Source organism: Populus alba, chromosome 6 (assembly GCF_005239225.2).
Source record: "Populus alba chromosome 6, ASM523922v2, whole genome shotgun sequence".
Taxonomy (NCBI): domain Eukaryota; kingdom Viridiplantae; phylum Streptophyta; class Magnoliopsida; order Malpighiales; family Salicaceae; genus Populus; species Populus alba.
In genome coordinates this window covers 15,028,801-15,047,524 of record NC_133289.1, presented here as the reverse complement: position 1 = coordinate 15,047,524, position 18,724 = coordinate 15,028,801, and the positions used below count along the sequence as shown (strand labels likewise).

The 18,724-nt window shown below is 33.0% G+C and overlaps 1 protein-coding gene across 1 annotated transcript; it reads right to left on the bottom strand.

The window, feature by feature from the left end:
- Nucleotides 1-3,515: 3,515 nt before the first annotated feature.
- On the bottom strand, nt 3,516-8,796 carry LOC118032482 (replication protein A 32 kDa subunit B). Its single transcript, XM_035037189.2, has 10 exons — nt 8,574-8,796; nt 8,294-8,398; nt 8,110-8,207; nt 7,918-7,959; nt 7,434-7,511; nt 5,641-5,719; nt 5,418-5,495; nt 5,254-5,333; nt 3,967-4,032; nt 3,516-3,874 (listed from the first exon to the last, which is right to left on the bottom strand). The coding sequence occupies exons 1-10, from the start codon at nt 8,688-8,690 to the stop codon at nt 3,790-3,792; spliced, it is 828 nt and encodes a 275-aa protein (XP_034893080.1). The 5' UTR covers nt 8,691-8,796; the 3' UTR covers nt 3,516-3,789.
- Between the last annotated feature and the right edge of the window lie 9,928 nt (nt 8,797-18,724).

Here is an 18,724-nt window from a genome sequence, read left to right as displayed (position 1 = left end):
TGACTACCATTTTGTCCATGAGCTTATTGCTAATGGCTTCTTGAAGTTACAATTTGTTCCCTCTTCCCTACAGCTCGCTGACTCCTTTATAAAAGGTGTGTCCAAACCACAATTCTTTCTCTTTCAAAGCAAGCTTCGCGTTCTTCCTTCTCCCACACTTACCTTACAACGGTTGATAAGAGTTATCCTTAAGATCAATTGTAATTAACATAGAATTCATTGTATCTATTAGTTTGTTCACCTACACTTATACAATCCTATTGTATAGGACTCTTTAACTGTAACTTCATTTATAATGCCAAGGTATCTCTTCACATGGTTAAGGAGATTTACAGCCGCATTACACAATCTGTTTAACATTTTTAGTTACATATGATATTATATATATATATATATATATATATATATATATATTACTAAAAATTTAATATAATTATTGGTAATATTCATATAATATTAAAATTAATGAATCTAATATTTAATTTATGAATTTAGAATAAAAATAAATTTCATGAGACATAAATGCTTTGCAAATGAAATTATAAAGTTATTATAGTTATGAGATTTCTATTGCATCAAAGCATTATTTCTAAAATATTGATAGTCGATACTATCTTAAATACTAGATATTTATTAGAGCCATAGAAACCAGTACATATTATGCTTCTTTCTTTTTTCTTTTTTCTTTTTTCTTTTTTTTATGAAAGGAAGCAACTATTCTTATAAGGTGAGGTATAAGAGATATCTAGAATAAATATATAGGTGTTTATCATAAGGCATGTACATTGAATTGAACCGCATGAGAATTCTATATGGAGAAATCACTTAAGTCTATAAAAAGACTTACATGACAGTTGTGTAAGTAATCCTTAGATTTGAAATCACTAAGTTATCTTATATAGAGAATGTTATGCTTTGATCCTGTTATATGTTATCTTAATCGAGGTAATGAAATGACAGACATTGAGTATAACATAAACTATATAAAGGTATTTGAATGATCAAGAGATGATTCATCACTCTAGGTGAATTAAAAAATATATTTCATCTGATCTCAAATATTATTGACTGAAAAATCATCAACCAAGGTGGAATGAGATTTGAAAAGAGTTTCAAATCTTATTCAAATGATTAATGACTGTTATGTAAAGAGCAAACATGATTAATTTAACATTGTATACATATTTCATGGTAGACATACTCTAATTATAGTTAAATTATTTGTTAACATGATAGACATATTCCATGATTTAACAGTAATCCACACGAACCACTAGTGAAAAATCTCCTAAATGAGTATATCAACCATGTTAAATTATGTTTGTTCTTTACATGAATAATTCTTTAACACGATATACATATTTCATGAATAATTCTTTAACATGATAAAAATTCTTCTTCGGCATAACAATCTGTCTCTCACAAATAGGACCGGACAACTGGACAAATTATGATTTGCGACAACACAGCCTTTAAAGAATTACTTAAAATCAAAGAACTCATATTTTCGGTTAATAAATTCTTAAAGAACTCTAAATCAATTTAACGAGATCCTAAAAACTTTTAAATAATTTTATTTTTATTATTTCACCCACAAATTGTTAACTGGACAAGCTAACATGAATCCAATCCAAACCAAAATTTAAATAATGTTTTAAACATCAAACATCATCAAACGGGATAAGATTAGGTACGAAGCAAGATCCCATCACTTGTACAATTGCCCACTCCACCGCTCCGGAAGCCATGGCCACATGTAACACGAAGGGTTGTCTCATAGTGATTAAGAGAACACAGAACCAAACAACAAAGCAGCCAACCAATTAACAAAACTGGAAGACAAGCAAAACCCACATGAAAGGAGATTAGGTAAAAATCACAAGGTGGCCTCGAAACCCGGCTAGATGGACAGTGTTAAAAATGCTTTGACACCAAGCAAAGTCGCTAAAAAGAGAGTGGTTTTCAATTTTTCCAAGTTAAAAGGGAGATTATTGGCAGAGAGTTCGGCGGGAGTGTGTTCCCATCTTCAACAGTAAGACTAAAAGCTAGCTAATCTAATGATGAAACATCTAAATGTATGTTCCTGGTCAAACTATGTTTATAAAGTATGATTTGTGGTCAGTGAAACGAATGATTCCTCACGTTCGATTAGCTTTCATTATTGTTTTTTTATTATTAGTTCATGATCACAGCTCACATGACATCTTTTGTATCTTATTTGGAGGGATTTCCTTTTCTTTCTTATAATCTCTTGCATATTGCCAGATACTGTTATTGTCATCGCTTGAATTCTCCTTAATATTTAAATGTTTCTACATTCTGTGTATGATGAAGGCCTTTTGTTTGTTCTTCTCTATATTTGGAGCATGTGTCTTTTGTGTGGTTTGTTATGATTATTCTGCACCACCCGTTTGACAGACTCTTAATGCAGTGTTGCAGAATGGAGTCAAGGCTTGTGAACTCATCGACAAAGGTTTTGCTTGGAGACGACAGGCTTCAATTCACGCAGTACCTTTTTATTTTATTTTATGTACGGGCGGCCCTTTACTTGCCGATTGCTAGCTTTTGGTTACAAGTTTCTGAATATGTAACTTTAAGTTGGTGACCTACCCTAGACTTAAGAACGTAAACAAGAGGAAAAAGAAAAGAAGAATCCACCCTTTTTACTAATTGTCAGAGTTCTCTGAGAAAAACGTATACAATATAGTTTGATTAATGAATGAGATTATACATATACTTTGATATATGATTCTCAGTTATTCTTTAACCGCGGTATAAATTGCTTATATATTTGACTGAACTGGAAAACTTAAATTTTAGTTGCAATATATATCAATACAGATAAAACAGATGAATTGCCAAGTCCAATCCAAACAAAAACTTGAATATATAGACACTTAAATTCCCTTACCATATATAAAGACATGTCCATAAATCTGTATGTTTCTATTGCTGGTTTGGTTAGGAGAGATCGGATTAGTAAAATATTTCTCAATTGAGCAAGGAAAAATAATAATGCATTCCTGTTCTTAAGAACAAGAAAGAAGTGATGGCCTTTTGATTGATTGAAGCTGTGTGGCATTATTTATCGGCTAAAACAATGTGTTTTCTGGGAGGTCAGAGACATACACGTGCCTTCTCTCTATTAGATTAGATGGACATCTTGCACGGCTGCCGAGGTGGGCGGTGGGATTGTGAGTGCACGTGACTTAGCGACACCCAGTCAGCTGACACACGTGCGGCTGTGTCCCTGTAAAGACAATTACTCCTCCTAAATACTATAATCATTCATCGGCCTCTTACTAGATGGGCCGAATATTTATTATTTTTTGGGCCATGGAAGTCGTCTGCCTTTTGTTTTTTTAATGATATCGTCAATGCATTTACACATGAGGAAGGTGGAACTTGAACGGGAGACAGAAGTACCCATAGAATGAAAATGGGCTCATTGTAGCTCAAGACTATACACCTCCAAATGTAGAAAAACAAGTGGACAAAAGAGTTCGATACCAAGGTTGTGCTTCCAAACTTCGGAGAACTTCATTTGAATCGTAGACAAGTGCAAAAGAGGGCTGCATTCCTGTGAATGTTGGGGGGAGACGAGCATGTATATAACTATCAGCACAACAGCAGTTCATTTCATATAAACAAACGGTGGCATATTCCATGAAGTCATGAACAACCTTAAATAAAATGTGCTACTTTTCTCAACGATGCATTAGTTTATTGACAATAAACAAATCAAAGATGCTACACAGCAGAATGACAATAAACGCAGCATCTTAGATATCAAGCATTAACTGTGGACTTATAGTAATCATCATTGATAGTTGTGTAAACGAGGCCATTGTCAACAAGCATCTGTAGTACTTCCCTGTCAAAGACCAAGAAGGATGGTGTTAGCACATTCTCCTCTAAAAGCACAGTAAGAGAGATAGAGAGAGAGAGAGATTGAGTGAGAGAGACTTGAGCTTATCCGTTGGAATCTTTAGCTGACCGGCAATGGCATCATAGTGAGCTCCCTCGGTGGTGCTAGAAAATTGAAGATCACAATGGGTCAAAGTTCTCAAACAATATATAATGAGCATTAAAGCAAATTCATGAATAAGAACAAAGCTTGAACATTGGATAAACTTTTAGTGTACCAAATCGAAGTGCGTTGAGTCCAAGATACCATACAAGGGCCAAAATTTGTTAACATCCAAAAAAGCATGCATGATACACAATGCATGTCTACATAAAGACATGTTCAAGTTTGCTTGCATCAATTCCACAGACACTTGAACTTCCCAGAACATTTGTGCAGACAAAAATGCAGAATATTGTCATAGGAGAATTAACCAACTTTTATAAATCAACCACAAAATGAATGATCTTATTTGTACACCTTTACAGTTTATTAATTAGTAGGTCAACAGCACCTTGCGAAGATCATGTTGAATTATATGTTATCACAACGCATTATCCACCAATGCCAGCATAATTTGAGAGTTTGCACATAACTTGTAATTTCATATAATTAAATCAAGTAAATGGAATATAGGATGCAGAGCATATTATCCAGTGTGCACATTTCCATTCTCTATCCAGTCATCTATTGACCATCATAGACAAATGTTTTCTTAACTATATGTTCTCTGAATCGGGAACTTCATCGATACAAGCTGGTTCAAAGGATTGGCATGCTCTCCTTTTTTGGATTTTCTTCTTGCAAATTGTAAGTATGTTAAATTTTGTATGCAATAATGAGTTACAAGAAAAAGGGTAAATGAAAGAGTTTTAATAACAGCTGAAAGTTTCCGATAAGGCTATAACTATTCTCCTCTTATTAATTATCATGGGCCCTATTGTAGATACGAGCAGTTGACCACTTGCCTATAGATTGTCCTCGTCGTAAGTTTCGTGTTCAACCAAAGATTTCAAAAATAAACAATTAACAAGAGAACACATCCAGAATGTTACATGATGTGCTAGGTTAAAGTGAAAATTCAAAAAGCAGGCATGCAGATAGAAGTAGAAATATAAGAAAAAAGCTTCCCTGTTGACAGTTCAACACTAAGAAGAGAACAAAATTCATTTCAGAGTCGAGTCAAGCCAAGTTATATAAAAAAAGGGAAACGAAAATCTCAGCACTAGTGCAAGTGTGGCACCCATCTGAGCGTCACATGTATCCAATGGGTTGTGTTCTATTTCATCTTGCAACGTTCATTAAAATAAAAACTCAAGAATTTGAGGGTATCAAATATAACTTACAGATACGAAGGTTGCTGCAAAAAATTTAATATCATCTGACTAGCATTGTTCAGTCCATCGGCACTGGAATAGGCAGAAGACTGAAAAAAAGGAAAATTTGAGTGCCAGTAAAATGCTAACTCAACTATTGAGCAAAATAATATTCTCAGGGTGAGATTGATTACTTGATATGGTGGGGCAGCTTGGTATCCCTTTAAAGAGGTATTTGTTGAATTTGCCACTGGGGGCTGAGCAGTGACACCCTGAACTTAGTAGCATAAGGTCACATTCAGTGTGAAAATACAGTACATAAGCAAAGCTACCATATCATATCAATTACAAAATCATACTTAAAACAAAAAAATATAAAATTAAAATGGAGCATCATTGCAATAACTAGACCAATACCCGTATCCTGGTATTGTAGAAGTGGACATATATGCACTCAATGAAGTGGTTTGGAACCTCATTAAAGTCTGTAACAGGCCTGAAAACCACATCAAAAGTTTGAGATTAAAACTCTAAAAGAGAATTGTCACGTTAATAGTCTGAAAAACAACGGTGGCATAAATTAACAATAAATGAGTTTTGTTCAGACAAATAGTTTAACTAGGAAATAGAACAAACAAAAGTGTTACTGTGATTGCTTCCTGTTTGCCAAAATAGGCAGTTTTTCATCCAAATTTAGATAAATGAAATTAAGCCAAGAAATAGTATGTCCAGAAAGTAATATCTTGTCCATGGATGTTAATACTAACAAACACAAGAACTTCACTTTGATCTATATAAGTGAATATAATAATTTTACTTTTTATTTTTAAAATGTGAAATATTGAAAAGGTTCTGAGAGCCAAAAGAATAGTGTTGAAGTGGTAACGATAGTGAAACGACCAGTTTGTCATCTTTTGCCCAGACCAGACTCCAAATTCAAAAGCAGCAATACCTATCATAGTCAGCCACTAGAGTATTAAAAAGGAAACATCATGCTAAGGATATTCAAAGCTCAACTATGCATTCAGACAAGAAATGTGAAATTGCTTGATCAAGACACCTAACCACACAGTTTATGGAGGGGCTTAGCAAATAACTGTACCACTGAACTTAGTTCAGTATAATTGCAATAAAAATGAAACTAAACCCTCTCAAGTGTGTGTGTGTGTGTGTGTGTGTTGGGATCTCTCAAGTATACAATGTAGCCAAATCTATGCTCCTCTAGAAAAAAAACTGGAAGAGACCCACACATGGTTCATTGGTAAAATTCAGAGATGAGTTAAACTCAGGTCCTCAAAGGAAATTGCCAAATGATGCAACCTCAACCTCACACCAACCTAACAATAGAAAAGAAAGAGAAACTAAAACAGTAGGTCCTGAAGAAAGTACAGATGGCAGGGGAAGGATAATATATTCAACACAACAAACAGCATCGTTTTATCTACATGCACAGCAACTCAAGAAACAAATGCTGCCACTGCAGATTTGAGAGCAGGTAATATTCACTGGACTTCTCCTATAAAGCTACAGGTGCAAAATACACTTACTGCTACTAGATGCAAGGGAATAAAAATGAAGCCAAGTTCAATTAAGATTTTTGGTTTTCTGCACCCAACTGGATATACTCTGCTTGCTGTAACGTGTGATGCATGAAAATAGTTTGTATATATAAAACTACTGGTCCATAAAAAAGAGCAAGTCAGGAAGAATGGGGGGAGCATGCACAAGATCAAACTCATGCAATGAGACAGGTGCTGGTTCCACAATTTTACAAAAAAACAAATAATCATCTTGATTCAGTATAATTAGCACCAAAAGATTGAGTAGCTGGTTGCCCTCAAATTTCTTTGAATTAGATTTAAAAGGTATTCCATTAGATACAAATCTCATAAACTCGTCAAGGGAAAACACTATTGGTGTTATCTTCAAAGAAATGCAAAATAAAACAGTACGCTTAAAATGCTGTTGCTTTTCTGTACATTCAATCAAACAAAAACGTGCCATTTTAGTGCAAATTCAAGTCATATAGGGGAAAAGATGAGCTCAAAAGGTCAACACGACCCATGGATAATTTAAGGGCCTATACCTTATCCAACAACGACCTAATAACAATAGAACAACAGGCATTCTGTGCTAGGGTGAACGTCTGCCTTCTCCATATTCATTAAAAAAATTAACAGACGAAAAGAAAAGGAAACACAAATACATACCTAATGGAGAAGACATTTAAGAACCTTCTGCCTTGCAGCCCTCTTAAGTGTCCATGAACACGAACATACATGCCAACTCTATAGCAAAAAATGGTAATTAAAATAGTATCAAACAAATTAATTTAAAGGTAAAAACTGTGGTTACGTGAATAACTATTTTGGTGTTAAGAAACTATTTCATGAAGAATCTAAACCCTTCATTCTCATCTTGGTTGCTGAGGATAGTACACTGAAAGAAAACTTGGCATCCTAACACCAGAAATTTCCTTCCCAAGAAAACATGTAGTAATTTTCCAAGATTCCCTTTTGATTTCCTCACAGAACCCCAACAATCCAACATACACAATCTTTTCAGTGGCAAACAATGATGCAGTGAAAATTATATTCAAGCGAAAGAAAAATAGACTGATCAATTAAGCAATAAGCAACTAGAATTTTAAGAAAGGGCAAGGATGCACTGTATGAGAACAGTACAAAAACATACAAGATTTCCCCCATTTGTTCTGTATCTAAGCTTTCTTGAACCCTGTACAACATGAAACAATTGCATTACTGTCATAATAATATAATTTAAACACCAAACAAACCTTAATCAAATTGAACATTAAATAAACCCACAAATGCACTTCCCTGTCCCGGATTAAAAAGGAATCAAGAAAAATGAAAAGAAATTCACCATTGGGTGCATTCAATCTGTCCAGTCCCATCATCAACTAAAAAGGAGTACTCGCTGGCCTTGTCTTCCTTGTGGGACACCCTCCCCACAATTGTAACCTAACACAGAAATTTATAAACTCATAAAATCCAATCCAAAACAAAAACCCAAATCCCAGGAGTGTGGTGGTAAAAGAAAACATTACATTGTTAACTTCAGCACCATCAATGATGAGATTAGATTCATCATTGCTTGTTAGGTTGTTTATCTGCTTCACAGTCAGCGAAAACAAGCAACGCGCCTCCCGATTCTGCCATTCAAATACAATAAATTAAAAGCCTAATGATCTCCTTCTGTTCCCACAAACTACAAATTTCCGCTAACTTTCATGGGTTTAGGAAAAGCAAATGCCATTAAACAAGGAATTTATAATTTTGATGATCAGAGGAAAGCAGAGTAAAAAGAGAAGAGAAAAGAAAAGGTACTTTGGAGATGGCGAAGGAGGAGGAATCAGAAGAAGAAGGCTGAGCGGATTGATTAGGCATGAATCCGCCGCCCATGAAGGCTGCTGCGCTTCCATCGAATTCGCTGCCTCCGTGCATTTTTGCTTTTCTCTTCTCTCTCTCTTTTTGCCTCTGCCTCTGCTGTGTGTGAGCAGCGTTTTCTGCGTGAATAGCGTCTCGTCGAAAGCCTTGGTGTGTTTTTTGTTTATTTTCTTACAAGAGTCTACTTTCCATCCTTCCCGCCAATTTTTCTTTTCTTTTCCTCTTCTTTTTTCCCCCTTCATTTCATGAGGGTGCTCCGCTGAGGATTGTTTTTTGACAAAAACAACCATGTGGTTTTTCTTTTGACAATTAAGTACCTGTGGTTCGGTGTCAGTTTAACCCTTCGTCTATAGTCAAATCTATTTTTTCCCTAATTTTAACTTAGAAAGATAAGAAGAAAAGCATGTCATATTTATTGATTCTAATTTAAAAAAAAAATCCAAAATAATTGAAAAAAATATTATACTTTTTGTCTGATTGATTTTTTTATCAGTTTATGCTTTCTATTTTTTAATCCAAATAAAAATATTTGAAACAAAATGCATTTTATTTAAAAAAAAATTTAAAAAATCCATACAAGAAAACTCAAAACTTTTGTGAGAAAATAAAATATAAAACCATGCTTGAAAATTGTTTTGGCCATTCAAACTCTGTTATTAGTAAGTTTCAAATCTTGCTATTAAGAAAGAAGTTCCATCTCTACAGTTATAATCTAATTTTGGGTCCCCAAAAATTTTCCTAATTTTAAAAATAGTTAATAAAAATAAATAAAATATTTTCCTTTCAAAAATAGAAAATCATTTAGAACGATTTTTTTTTTAAAAAATTGTTCATTCAGTACAATTATGCAAGTTTGGGGTCTTGTTAGGAAAATACTAGAGGAAAATATTGAAATCGGTCATAATTGTGCAAATTGGAAGACTAAATATCAAAATGAGAAAGATTATAGAGTTTTGGAGTCCAATTAAATCAATTGAGATCTTAATTGAGGAGAAAAAAAATGGGTTTGAGGGCAAAATTGGTTAATTTTGCAAGCCAATGACCAAAATGAAAAGTTTGGGATTTCAATTAGGGGTTTAATTGAAGAGAAAATTAATTTTCAAGGTCAATTTGACCGAAATTGCTCAAACTAGAAAGACAAGGACTAAAATAAAATAGGTAGAAAACATTAGGGATTAATTCGGTTCAAATCATGAGTGAAATTGAAGAAAAATTGATTTTAAGGTCAAGTTGACTGAGATTACATAAATTGAGAAGACAAGGACTGAAATTGAAACAATGACATAAATGAAAGACTTGGAACTCAATGTAAATAAAATGGTCAGCTTTTGTGGAGAGGCTAGTAACCAAGTCTTTGAATTTTCCACGCAGGCCCCTGAAGACATAGAAATTGAAGTGATTTAACGTGATTGGTCATCTAGCAACATCAAGTTCATCAAATAGAGATTTGGGCTTTTGCAAATAGACACTGGCCATGTAATCACCCCGTTTTACGTCTTGGAAAGACCCGTGGAGATGTATAGTACAAGAACACAATGGAGATTCAAGAGCTTGCTCAAGAGTCTTCCATATAGAAGAGACAAGGTGTGGCAGTAAACAACCAAGTTTAAGAGTTTAGTAGACAAAGAGGACAGAACAACACTTATAATCTTGTTGTTTTCATGACATAAACGCTGGATTTGAGACATGAACAACTAAAGACGATGAAATAATATGAGAAGGAGGGCAAGATAGAGAACCATCAACAAAGGAGTAAACAACCTGCAGGTCCAGGAGATGAGGTTTCATTTGCATCCCCCAATACAAGTAGTTGTTATGAGATAGTTTTATAGAAATAACTTGTTGTGTGTGGGCTAAGGCAACCATAAAATTGATGTGAGAAATAAGAGTAGAAGGATTTAAACCAGCAACAAGAGGAGCAATCATGAACTTGCCAGCAAACATAGGAGATGAATAAAACACTGATGCAAAGGATGACAACTGTTGAACAATAGTAGAAGGCGAAGAACACCAGATGTCATAATGGAAGAGGAATAAAACGCTGGTGTAGAGGCTTGCAACTGTGGGATAATCAGAGAAGAAGAAGGACCTGCGGGAAGAGTTAATAGAGGGGAGGATTACTACCAAGACAAATTACCATTAAACATTAATTAGCACAGTGTAATGATCTGTCATTTCTTTTGAATTTGGAAGGAATAAAAAGGAGAGGCAGAGATAAAGGAAAAATTAAAACACAAACTAGAACTAGATGGGGTGTAGCAAGCTTGGTTTGCAATTAATCCCACCTAATTTTGAAGAAATTAAACCAAAGAGACAATGGATAGACTAAATTATTGCAGCTCTCTTTGGTGTACCTTTATGCTTGCGCCGCCGCCTTATGATCATTTGCAGCGGACGACTGAGTAAGGTAACTAAGGCTCCTTCAGCACTAACTTCCTCTTGGAGGGAAGTAAATTCTTCATTCTCTATATTGTCCAAAAAGCGACTCCTCTGATCATGGACGTCGGCACCTTTTCTTGGCCTTCCTCTCTTTTTTTGTTGATTCTTGAGTATGTTGGTTTAATGAGTTGCTCATGATCAAAACTATCTACACTCTCTTCCTTGTGTGCTTCCATGCGCGATATATATATATATATAATATATATATATATATATATATATAGAGAGAGAGAGAGAGAGAGAGAGAGAGAGAGAGAGAGGCAAAAATTAGACTACTTTGTCTGTCTTGCTAACACTTTGTATGACACTCTCCAGCAACAATTCTAAGGCATTAATTCTTGCCAGTGCCCCATAGTAGGCATTGCAGGCATCGTTGACAAATAATATTTTTCGCACTATTTTAGGATGAATTTTTTACTGATCTGAGTTGAGCCAATTCTATAGATTACATTAATTCTACAACTACTTAAATTGCTTTTCAAATTTTCCTCGCAAAAGAGCAAAGAACACGTACTAATTGGCAAACAAATGTCCAAAGAAACAAATATGTAGTTATTTCAATCGTTTCCTTTCGTAGTTTTTTTCTTTTCTTTTGGATAGCTGTATATTGTTGGAAATTTATTTAATTAACATGATTTAAATAAATTATAGGTAAATAAAAAATTAATCTTGAAGAATCCTTAATTTTTTTAAAATTTAATTCTTAATTTATAGTGGCTAATCAAATGTTAATAATAGTATGAATTAATTATTATTAATTCTTTTAACTTTTTAGCTTCTAAAATTCACTATAGAAAGAGAAGTGAAGGAAGAGTTTATAATTTGATTTTTTTTTTTAATTTTTTCACACTTTTTCTCACCTCATTTAATTAGTGTTTTCATTTTTTTTTTATGCTTTGATTTTTTTTCTTCAAAATCTAGAGCTTAGGTTTATACTTTGTTGAGAGATATTTAAGTTTTTTTTTTTTTTTGGTTCAAAGACATTAATTAGAAGTGCATTTAAACTAAGATGATGTTGTTGGAATCTTGAAAGACATATTGCAAACATCCTAGTTGCAAAAGTGATGAGCAATAAAGCCTTAAAGACAAGACAACAACAAAAATTTCATTTATTTAAAGTACTTCAACAAATAATAACCCTTTTTTGTTTTAACTTAAGCATTGTTATTTTTATTATTATTATACATGCTAGAAATTTGATCTTATATATATTGCAAGTTTGAATATATATTTAGTATGCATACTAGTATTCTTTTTATTATATTTATATTGAAAGTATGTTTGTTTGCATATTTATAAATTTAAAATAGTATGCACTATAGGCTTATCTTGAACAATCTTTCATGTTTTGTATTCTCATTCTATTATAAATTAAATGTTCTTGCTAGCTAGTCTAATATATTTACAAACTTTGATTTACAATCTTAAGGCTTTAATGTGTTGTTTTTATTTATTAAGTTTTTTAATTACAAGTTTTATTTTTTTTATTACTTGCTTATTATGGAGCGAAAATATTTATTAAAAATATTATTGACTATTGTTTTTATAATTTATATCATGTTTTTAACTTGAGAATTGGTTTTTCAACCAATATTGCTTCAAAAAATACTACTTTGATAGGAAAGATTCAATCATCACCTTTTGTGGTACATAGTGTAATTAATTGAAAGATTGTTAATAAATATGCTCCGTAACCCATAAATTGGTTACATGTAACACTAAGTTCATTCATGAAAAACATATTTAATATTAATAAAGATTTTTTTATGTTTAATATTCAATTATATTTGATTAATAAATCTAATATTTGATTAATGAATCTAGAGTAATGATAAAGTATGTGGAACAAAAATGCTTTGCATGAGAGATTATTAAGTTGTTATAATTATGAGATTCCTATTGTATCAAAACATTATTCCTAAATGTTCATGATCAATATTCTATTAAGAATGAATTTTAATTAGAGTTATTGAAAACAATGCATATTATGTTCCTTCCTTTATGGAAAAAAAAATAGTTGCTCTCATAAATTGATATATGAAGAATATTTGAAACTAATATGGAGGTATTTGTTAGATAACATGTACATTGAACTACCCGTAAGAGAATTATATATGGAGAAATCACATATATCTATACAAAGTCTCATGTAATAATTATGTAAGTGATCTTTATACTTGAGATCACCAAGTTATCTTATATATGGAGTGTTATGCTTTGATCCTGATCACATGTTGTCCTAATCAAGGGTAACAAATAAGAAAATATTAGGTATAACATAAACTATTTGAAGGTATTTAAGTAATTATGAGAGAATTCATCACCCTAAGTGAATTAAAAAAATATTTCATCTGTTTTCAAATAGTATTGATTGTGAAATTCTTGGCTAATGTATGATGAAATTTAAAAAGAGAAATGATATTTGAAAAGAGTTTCAAGTCTTATTTAAATAATGAATGATTATACTGTTGAAATAAAAAATGATTTAACAAAGCAGATATATTCCATGCTATAATGTATAAATCAAAACATTTATGATGAAAGGATAATAATTACAATGAGAAACTGGTTACTGAAATGTTAAGTCAAACCACTTATGATTTTTCTAATATTTAAGGAATCACGATGAGTTGTTATATATTACACTTGATTTTCAAATATAAATCAAGCAATTTTTGAATTAATAATAAATTAAATGGTTTAGTTTATTTCATCCTCTTTTATTTAGGATTGTAATTTATATTTGAATCAATATAGTATAGAACCTAATAGGCACACAGATAAGAACCATTGGTTAAAAATTAAAATGAGTATCAAGTTTGACTTGATAGTAAATAAGTTTTACAAATTAAGGAGTAGAATGTAATTATTATAAGGGATTACAATTTTAAACCTATAAACACTCAAATAGGGACTTGATTGAATAAATTTTTAAAATTATCCTAAAATAATATATGTGATTTTAAGGGAGCAAATTGATATTTTATAATTTATATGGTTTTTAGGTTTTTCTACAAATAGAATAGTACGTATTCCTTTATTTTCTATGAAGTACAAGACAATACAGTACAAAAACATCTAAAACACAAAAAATATAGCTAGTACCTAAAGATATAGCAATTACTCTCTCTTAAAAGGTTTTAAGATATTTCTCATTGATAGTTTGTATGGATTACCGTTAGAGGCCGAACACTTGAAAGGCACAAGGTTTGCGACAACCCACTTTTGAAGCAATTATTCAAAGCCGAAAAGAATATCTGATTTTCAGGTAATTTTTATATAAATTCTAAATAAATATAGATTTGTCTAGCAGAATCCTGGGGACTCTAAAAAAATTTAAATTTATCATTTTCACTATTTGTATGCATAAATAGACCTGTCTAAGCAATTATTCAAACAAAAAATATGCAATAAGGAATGCTTTTCAAGCATAACAAATGATTTTTTCACTTGAAACTCTCGAATGTGATTAATATTACCGTGTTCAACTATAATCTAGTATAATGTGGTTGAAGTTTTAGTTTGAACTCTTGGATAACATCTATATTATAATAAATGAATGAATTAGATGGGGGACTAAGTTGGGAAAATCATTTGTTGAGGGACTCACTTTCACTCTGGAATTTTTTGTTTTTAGTCACAAAATCTCTACGCATATCTCTTATTTTAGAAGTTAAGATTTCTAATTTATTGTTGGATTATGGTTTCCAAAGATACTACTCCCATCACTGATTGTTTTTATGTGAGTTTAAATTTTGAATTCAATTTTTTATATTTTATTTTACTCCATTTGTATTGTTTCGCATTTTAGTGTACTTATAAGATCGAAATATTTTCCTCTTTCGTTTAGTGTATAAGAAATTAAATCACTATATATATATATATATATATATGTATGTATAAAGTATTCTACTGTAATGGTGGAATAGCAAGAAAACGCGACAGATAATATTGGGTGACCTTGACATTGAATTACATGCAAAAAATGGAGCTTACACTCATGAACGTATATAGCAACAATATATAGTAGCCAAGGAATTATCCAGACGATCACCTCTTATTGATTCTCCATTTCCTAAGTTTCTTGGATAGATTACAGAATCCCAATTTTGTAGGCCATCTCTTGACGCGATCAGATGAAAATGATGGCGAGCATGATGAACAACTTACATCAGAATTTGAACGTGATGGTGTAAAATCACCACCAATGATGCAGGACCTGAAACTATCACTATCGCCTGTGCAACTAGCATAGCCATTAGTCTCCACAGGTTTTGCTTTCGATTTCTTACTAAGATGAATTCTCTTGATTTTCTTTCTAAAATGAATATTATTCTTGATTTTCTTCACTTTCTCCAAGCTCTGCAAAATTTTAACTTTAACCTCCAGGTGAGGAATTTCAGGTTTCTGCGTCCTCAAGCTTGGAACAGCTGGTGGAAACCTAAGTTGCATGTTCTTGATCATCTTCAATTTCTCGATGCACTTAGAAAAGCAAGCCATAGGACTGGAATGGTGAAAGCGTGGCTTCTGCATGCTGAAGCCATGAGCAGCCGGTGGGAGCCTAATTGGTCGCACTTTCTCAATTTTAGGTGCTTCCCTAGGCTTCCCAGGCTGCTTTTCCCAGATGAAAGGGACCTGTCCAGGGCTATAGCAAGCAGAGATGCTCTTGGAACTGCTCAGAGAGGAATTTCTAGAGAGGATTTTCTTGTAGAAGCCAGGATCAACTTGATACAGAGTCACAATTCTCTCGTCTTCTAAAGCCATTTTTTTTTCTTCTTCTTTTAGGTCTAATGACAGGTTCATATCAGATGCCTCAGGGATGGCTTCTAATATGTAGATGCACTGCAAATCCGCAATTGGATTCTGTCACTAAGCATAGTTTATTGAACGACCACACATCCGCCCATCTATGGAAACTAAATCATAACATATCAACTTGGATACATGAAAATAACTACACAAATCTAATCTTTTCTCTAAAATTAATCAAGAAAAAATATTGTCTTCCTAACGAGGAAAAATGTTGAGTAATTTAACGCGTTCTTATTCAACGTTTTTGCAATATACAGTGAACAATATCTCCACCTAATGATTCTCACTAATATTTACCCTTTTCTCTTTGCTTTTTTTTCGTGTTCTTGATAGATGATTCTTCATTCTCTAAAGTACTTCTCTTGCTATTTTTTTTTTCCTTTTTATCTCTAACGTATCTATCTTGATGATAAACCTCATTCAAAATTTAAATTAATCTAGGAAAGAATTATAATCGAACTCCTGTATTTGAGGTGAAATGAAATGATTTTTTCAAAAAAAAAAAAAAAAAAAACAAATCACATGAGCATGTCTAGAGTCTAAAGGTCGTTTGAACAATGGCTCAAGGCTCCATTTAATCATTTACAATGGCTCAAGGCAAAGTTGTTAAAATCGCGATTTTAACACGGCACGGAAAGCCGTTCACAAACTCGGATCGTAAAAACGGATCGTAAAAACGGATCGTAAAATCGTAAAATCATAAGGAATTTTAAAATACATTAAAAAAAAATTTCATGCTTCAAATAAAAATTCATATATCGTAAATTCAATCAAATTCAACAATTTTTAGTCCAATTTTCACCCCATTAATTCAGTCCAATTAATTCAGTCCTATAATACTGAAATGGCATTAAATTCAGTCCAATTCAATATTTTTTAGCCCAATTTTCACCCCATTAATTTAGTCCTATAATACTGAAATGACATTAAATTCAGTCCAATTCAACATTTTTCAGTCCAATTTTCACCCCATTAATATTCAACATTTTTTCAGTTCAATTTTCACCCCAATTCAATCAAATCAGTCCAATTTTCATCGAGTAATATTTCTGCACAATTCAGTCATATATAGTATATACTGTGGCATTCAATTCAACAATTTTCACACCCGATCAATTCCATTCAATTCAACATTATACATATACAACTTACAGGACCGAGTAAAATGAATTACAGGACTAACTAACAATTAACACTTAACATGAAAACATACAAATCTATTACAGGGGCAAAAATAAAGAAACCTTGACTCCGGTGATGATGATGAAGGCAAAATGAACTTATGGTGTAACCGGCTGTTGTTGAAGATGATGATGATGAGCTGAACGGCGACTGCTGAAAATGATGATGATGAGCTGAACGGTTGCTGGTGAAGAGGCCAGACCGCCCGATGTCGCCTGCTGCTGTTGAAGATGGGAAAGAAAGGAGAATGTTGCCGGCGTGCCGCTGTTAATGAAGACTGCAGAGGAAGCCCGAAGCCGTGAGCTGTTGAGGATATCGTTGTCGACTCATCGCGGTTAAAATCACGATAACCAGAAAAGGAAGCTGCAACCGTGACCACTGAGGAAAGAGAAGGAGTGAAGACTGGAGTCACCGGACCATGAGCACTGTAGCTGACCGCTTTTGTGGAGGATGGAGAATATATCGTTGTCGCCGCCCGATTAGGGATTTGTTCTGTTGGAATTGGAAAGAGTATTTGTGAATTGTGATTTGTGAAAGAGTTTTTCGCCTCAATTGGAAAGAGCAGAGTGAAGACAGTCACGTGAGTCCGTGACTGTGTAGGAAAAATCCAATAGGCATCTGACAGCTGGACATGAGGGGGGGATTTTGTTTCAGGGCCTCAGTTTGTCAAAATCGCAAAATCGGTCCTGAAATCGCGATTTTGCGCGATTTCATCCGATTTTTGCGATTTCACTCGATTTAACCCAATTTTATCCATTTTTTATTTTTTCAAGCGATTCAACCCGTAATGCATGTTTTGACTCGTAAAATCATACGATTTTACTAGTCAAAACGCGATTTTAACAACCTAGGCTCATGGTTCCATTAATCATTTACAATGGCTCAATCTCCCTTGTACTTATTGAAAAGCCATGTTTATTGAAGCCAATGTCCTTTTCAGCATATCATTTGATGCTAAAAGTCGGAAATTATTTTTTTTTTAGTTTAATTTAATAAAAAAAATCAAATTGATTTTTTTTATTTGATTTTTTAAGACAAAAACCGGTTCAAACCATTTTAACTTTGTTTTTTTGGTTTTAGCTCGGTTTTGTTCCAATTTGGCTTGGTTTTGTTCCGGTTTGGCTTGATTTTTAGTTTGGGTTCGGTTCGGTTTGATTTTTTCAGTTTCAGGATTATAAAACCAAAACAGAACCGGTCGGTTTTTTTAAAATTTTAATTGGTATTTTTCATAATTCGGTTTTATTGGTTTTTCAATTTAATTGGTTTTTCGGTTTTTTTCTCAACCTAACTGAAATACAATATATACTATGTTGATAATATACACACACAAACAAACTATGTAGCTGTTATAAATGTCGCACCCGACATCGCGACGGCCCTAAAAAATATTAATTCTCTTGAATTATTATGGAAAAAGAACAGATTTCTGGCATCCGGTTCTTTTAGGAAAAATGTCTCGTTTGAGGAGTCGTCACCTAGTATTATGGTCACTAGGAACCCTAACTGGTCAACAGAGATCCTATGGTACGGGACTGGTTGAGGCTAGGGAACGTATTAGCACCCCTAGCGCTCCCTACCTGAGGTAAGCTGCATTGTTGTTTTAATCTTAACTTGCTAAAATTTATTTTGATTTGTGTGTAAGAACGTATGATATTATT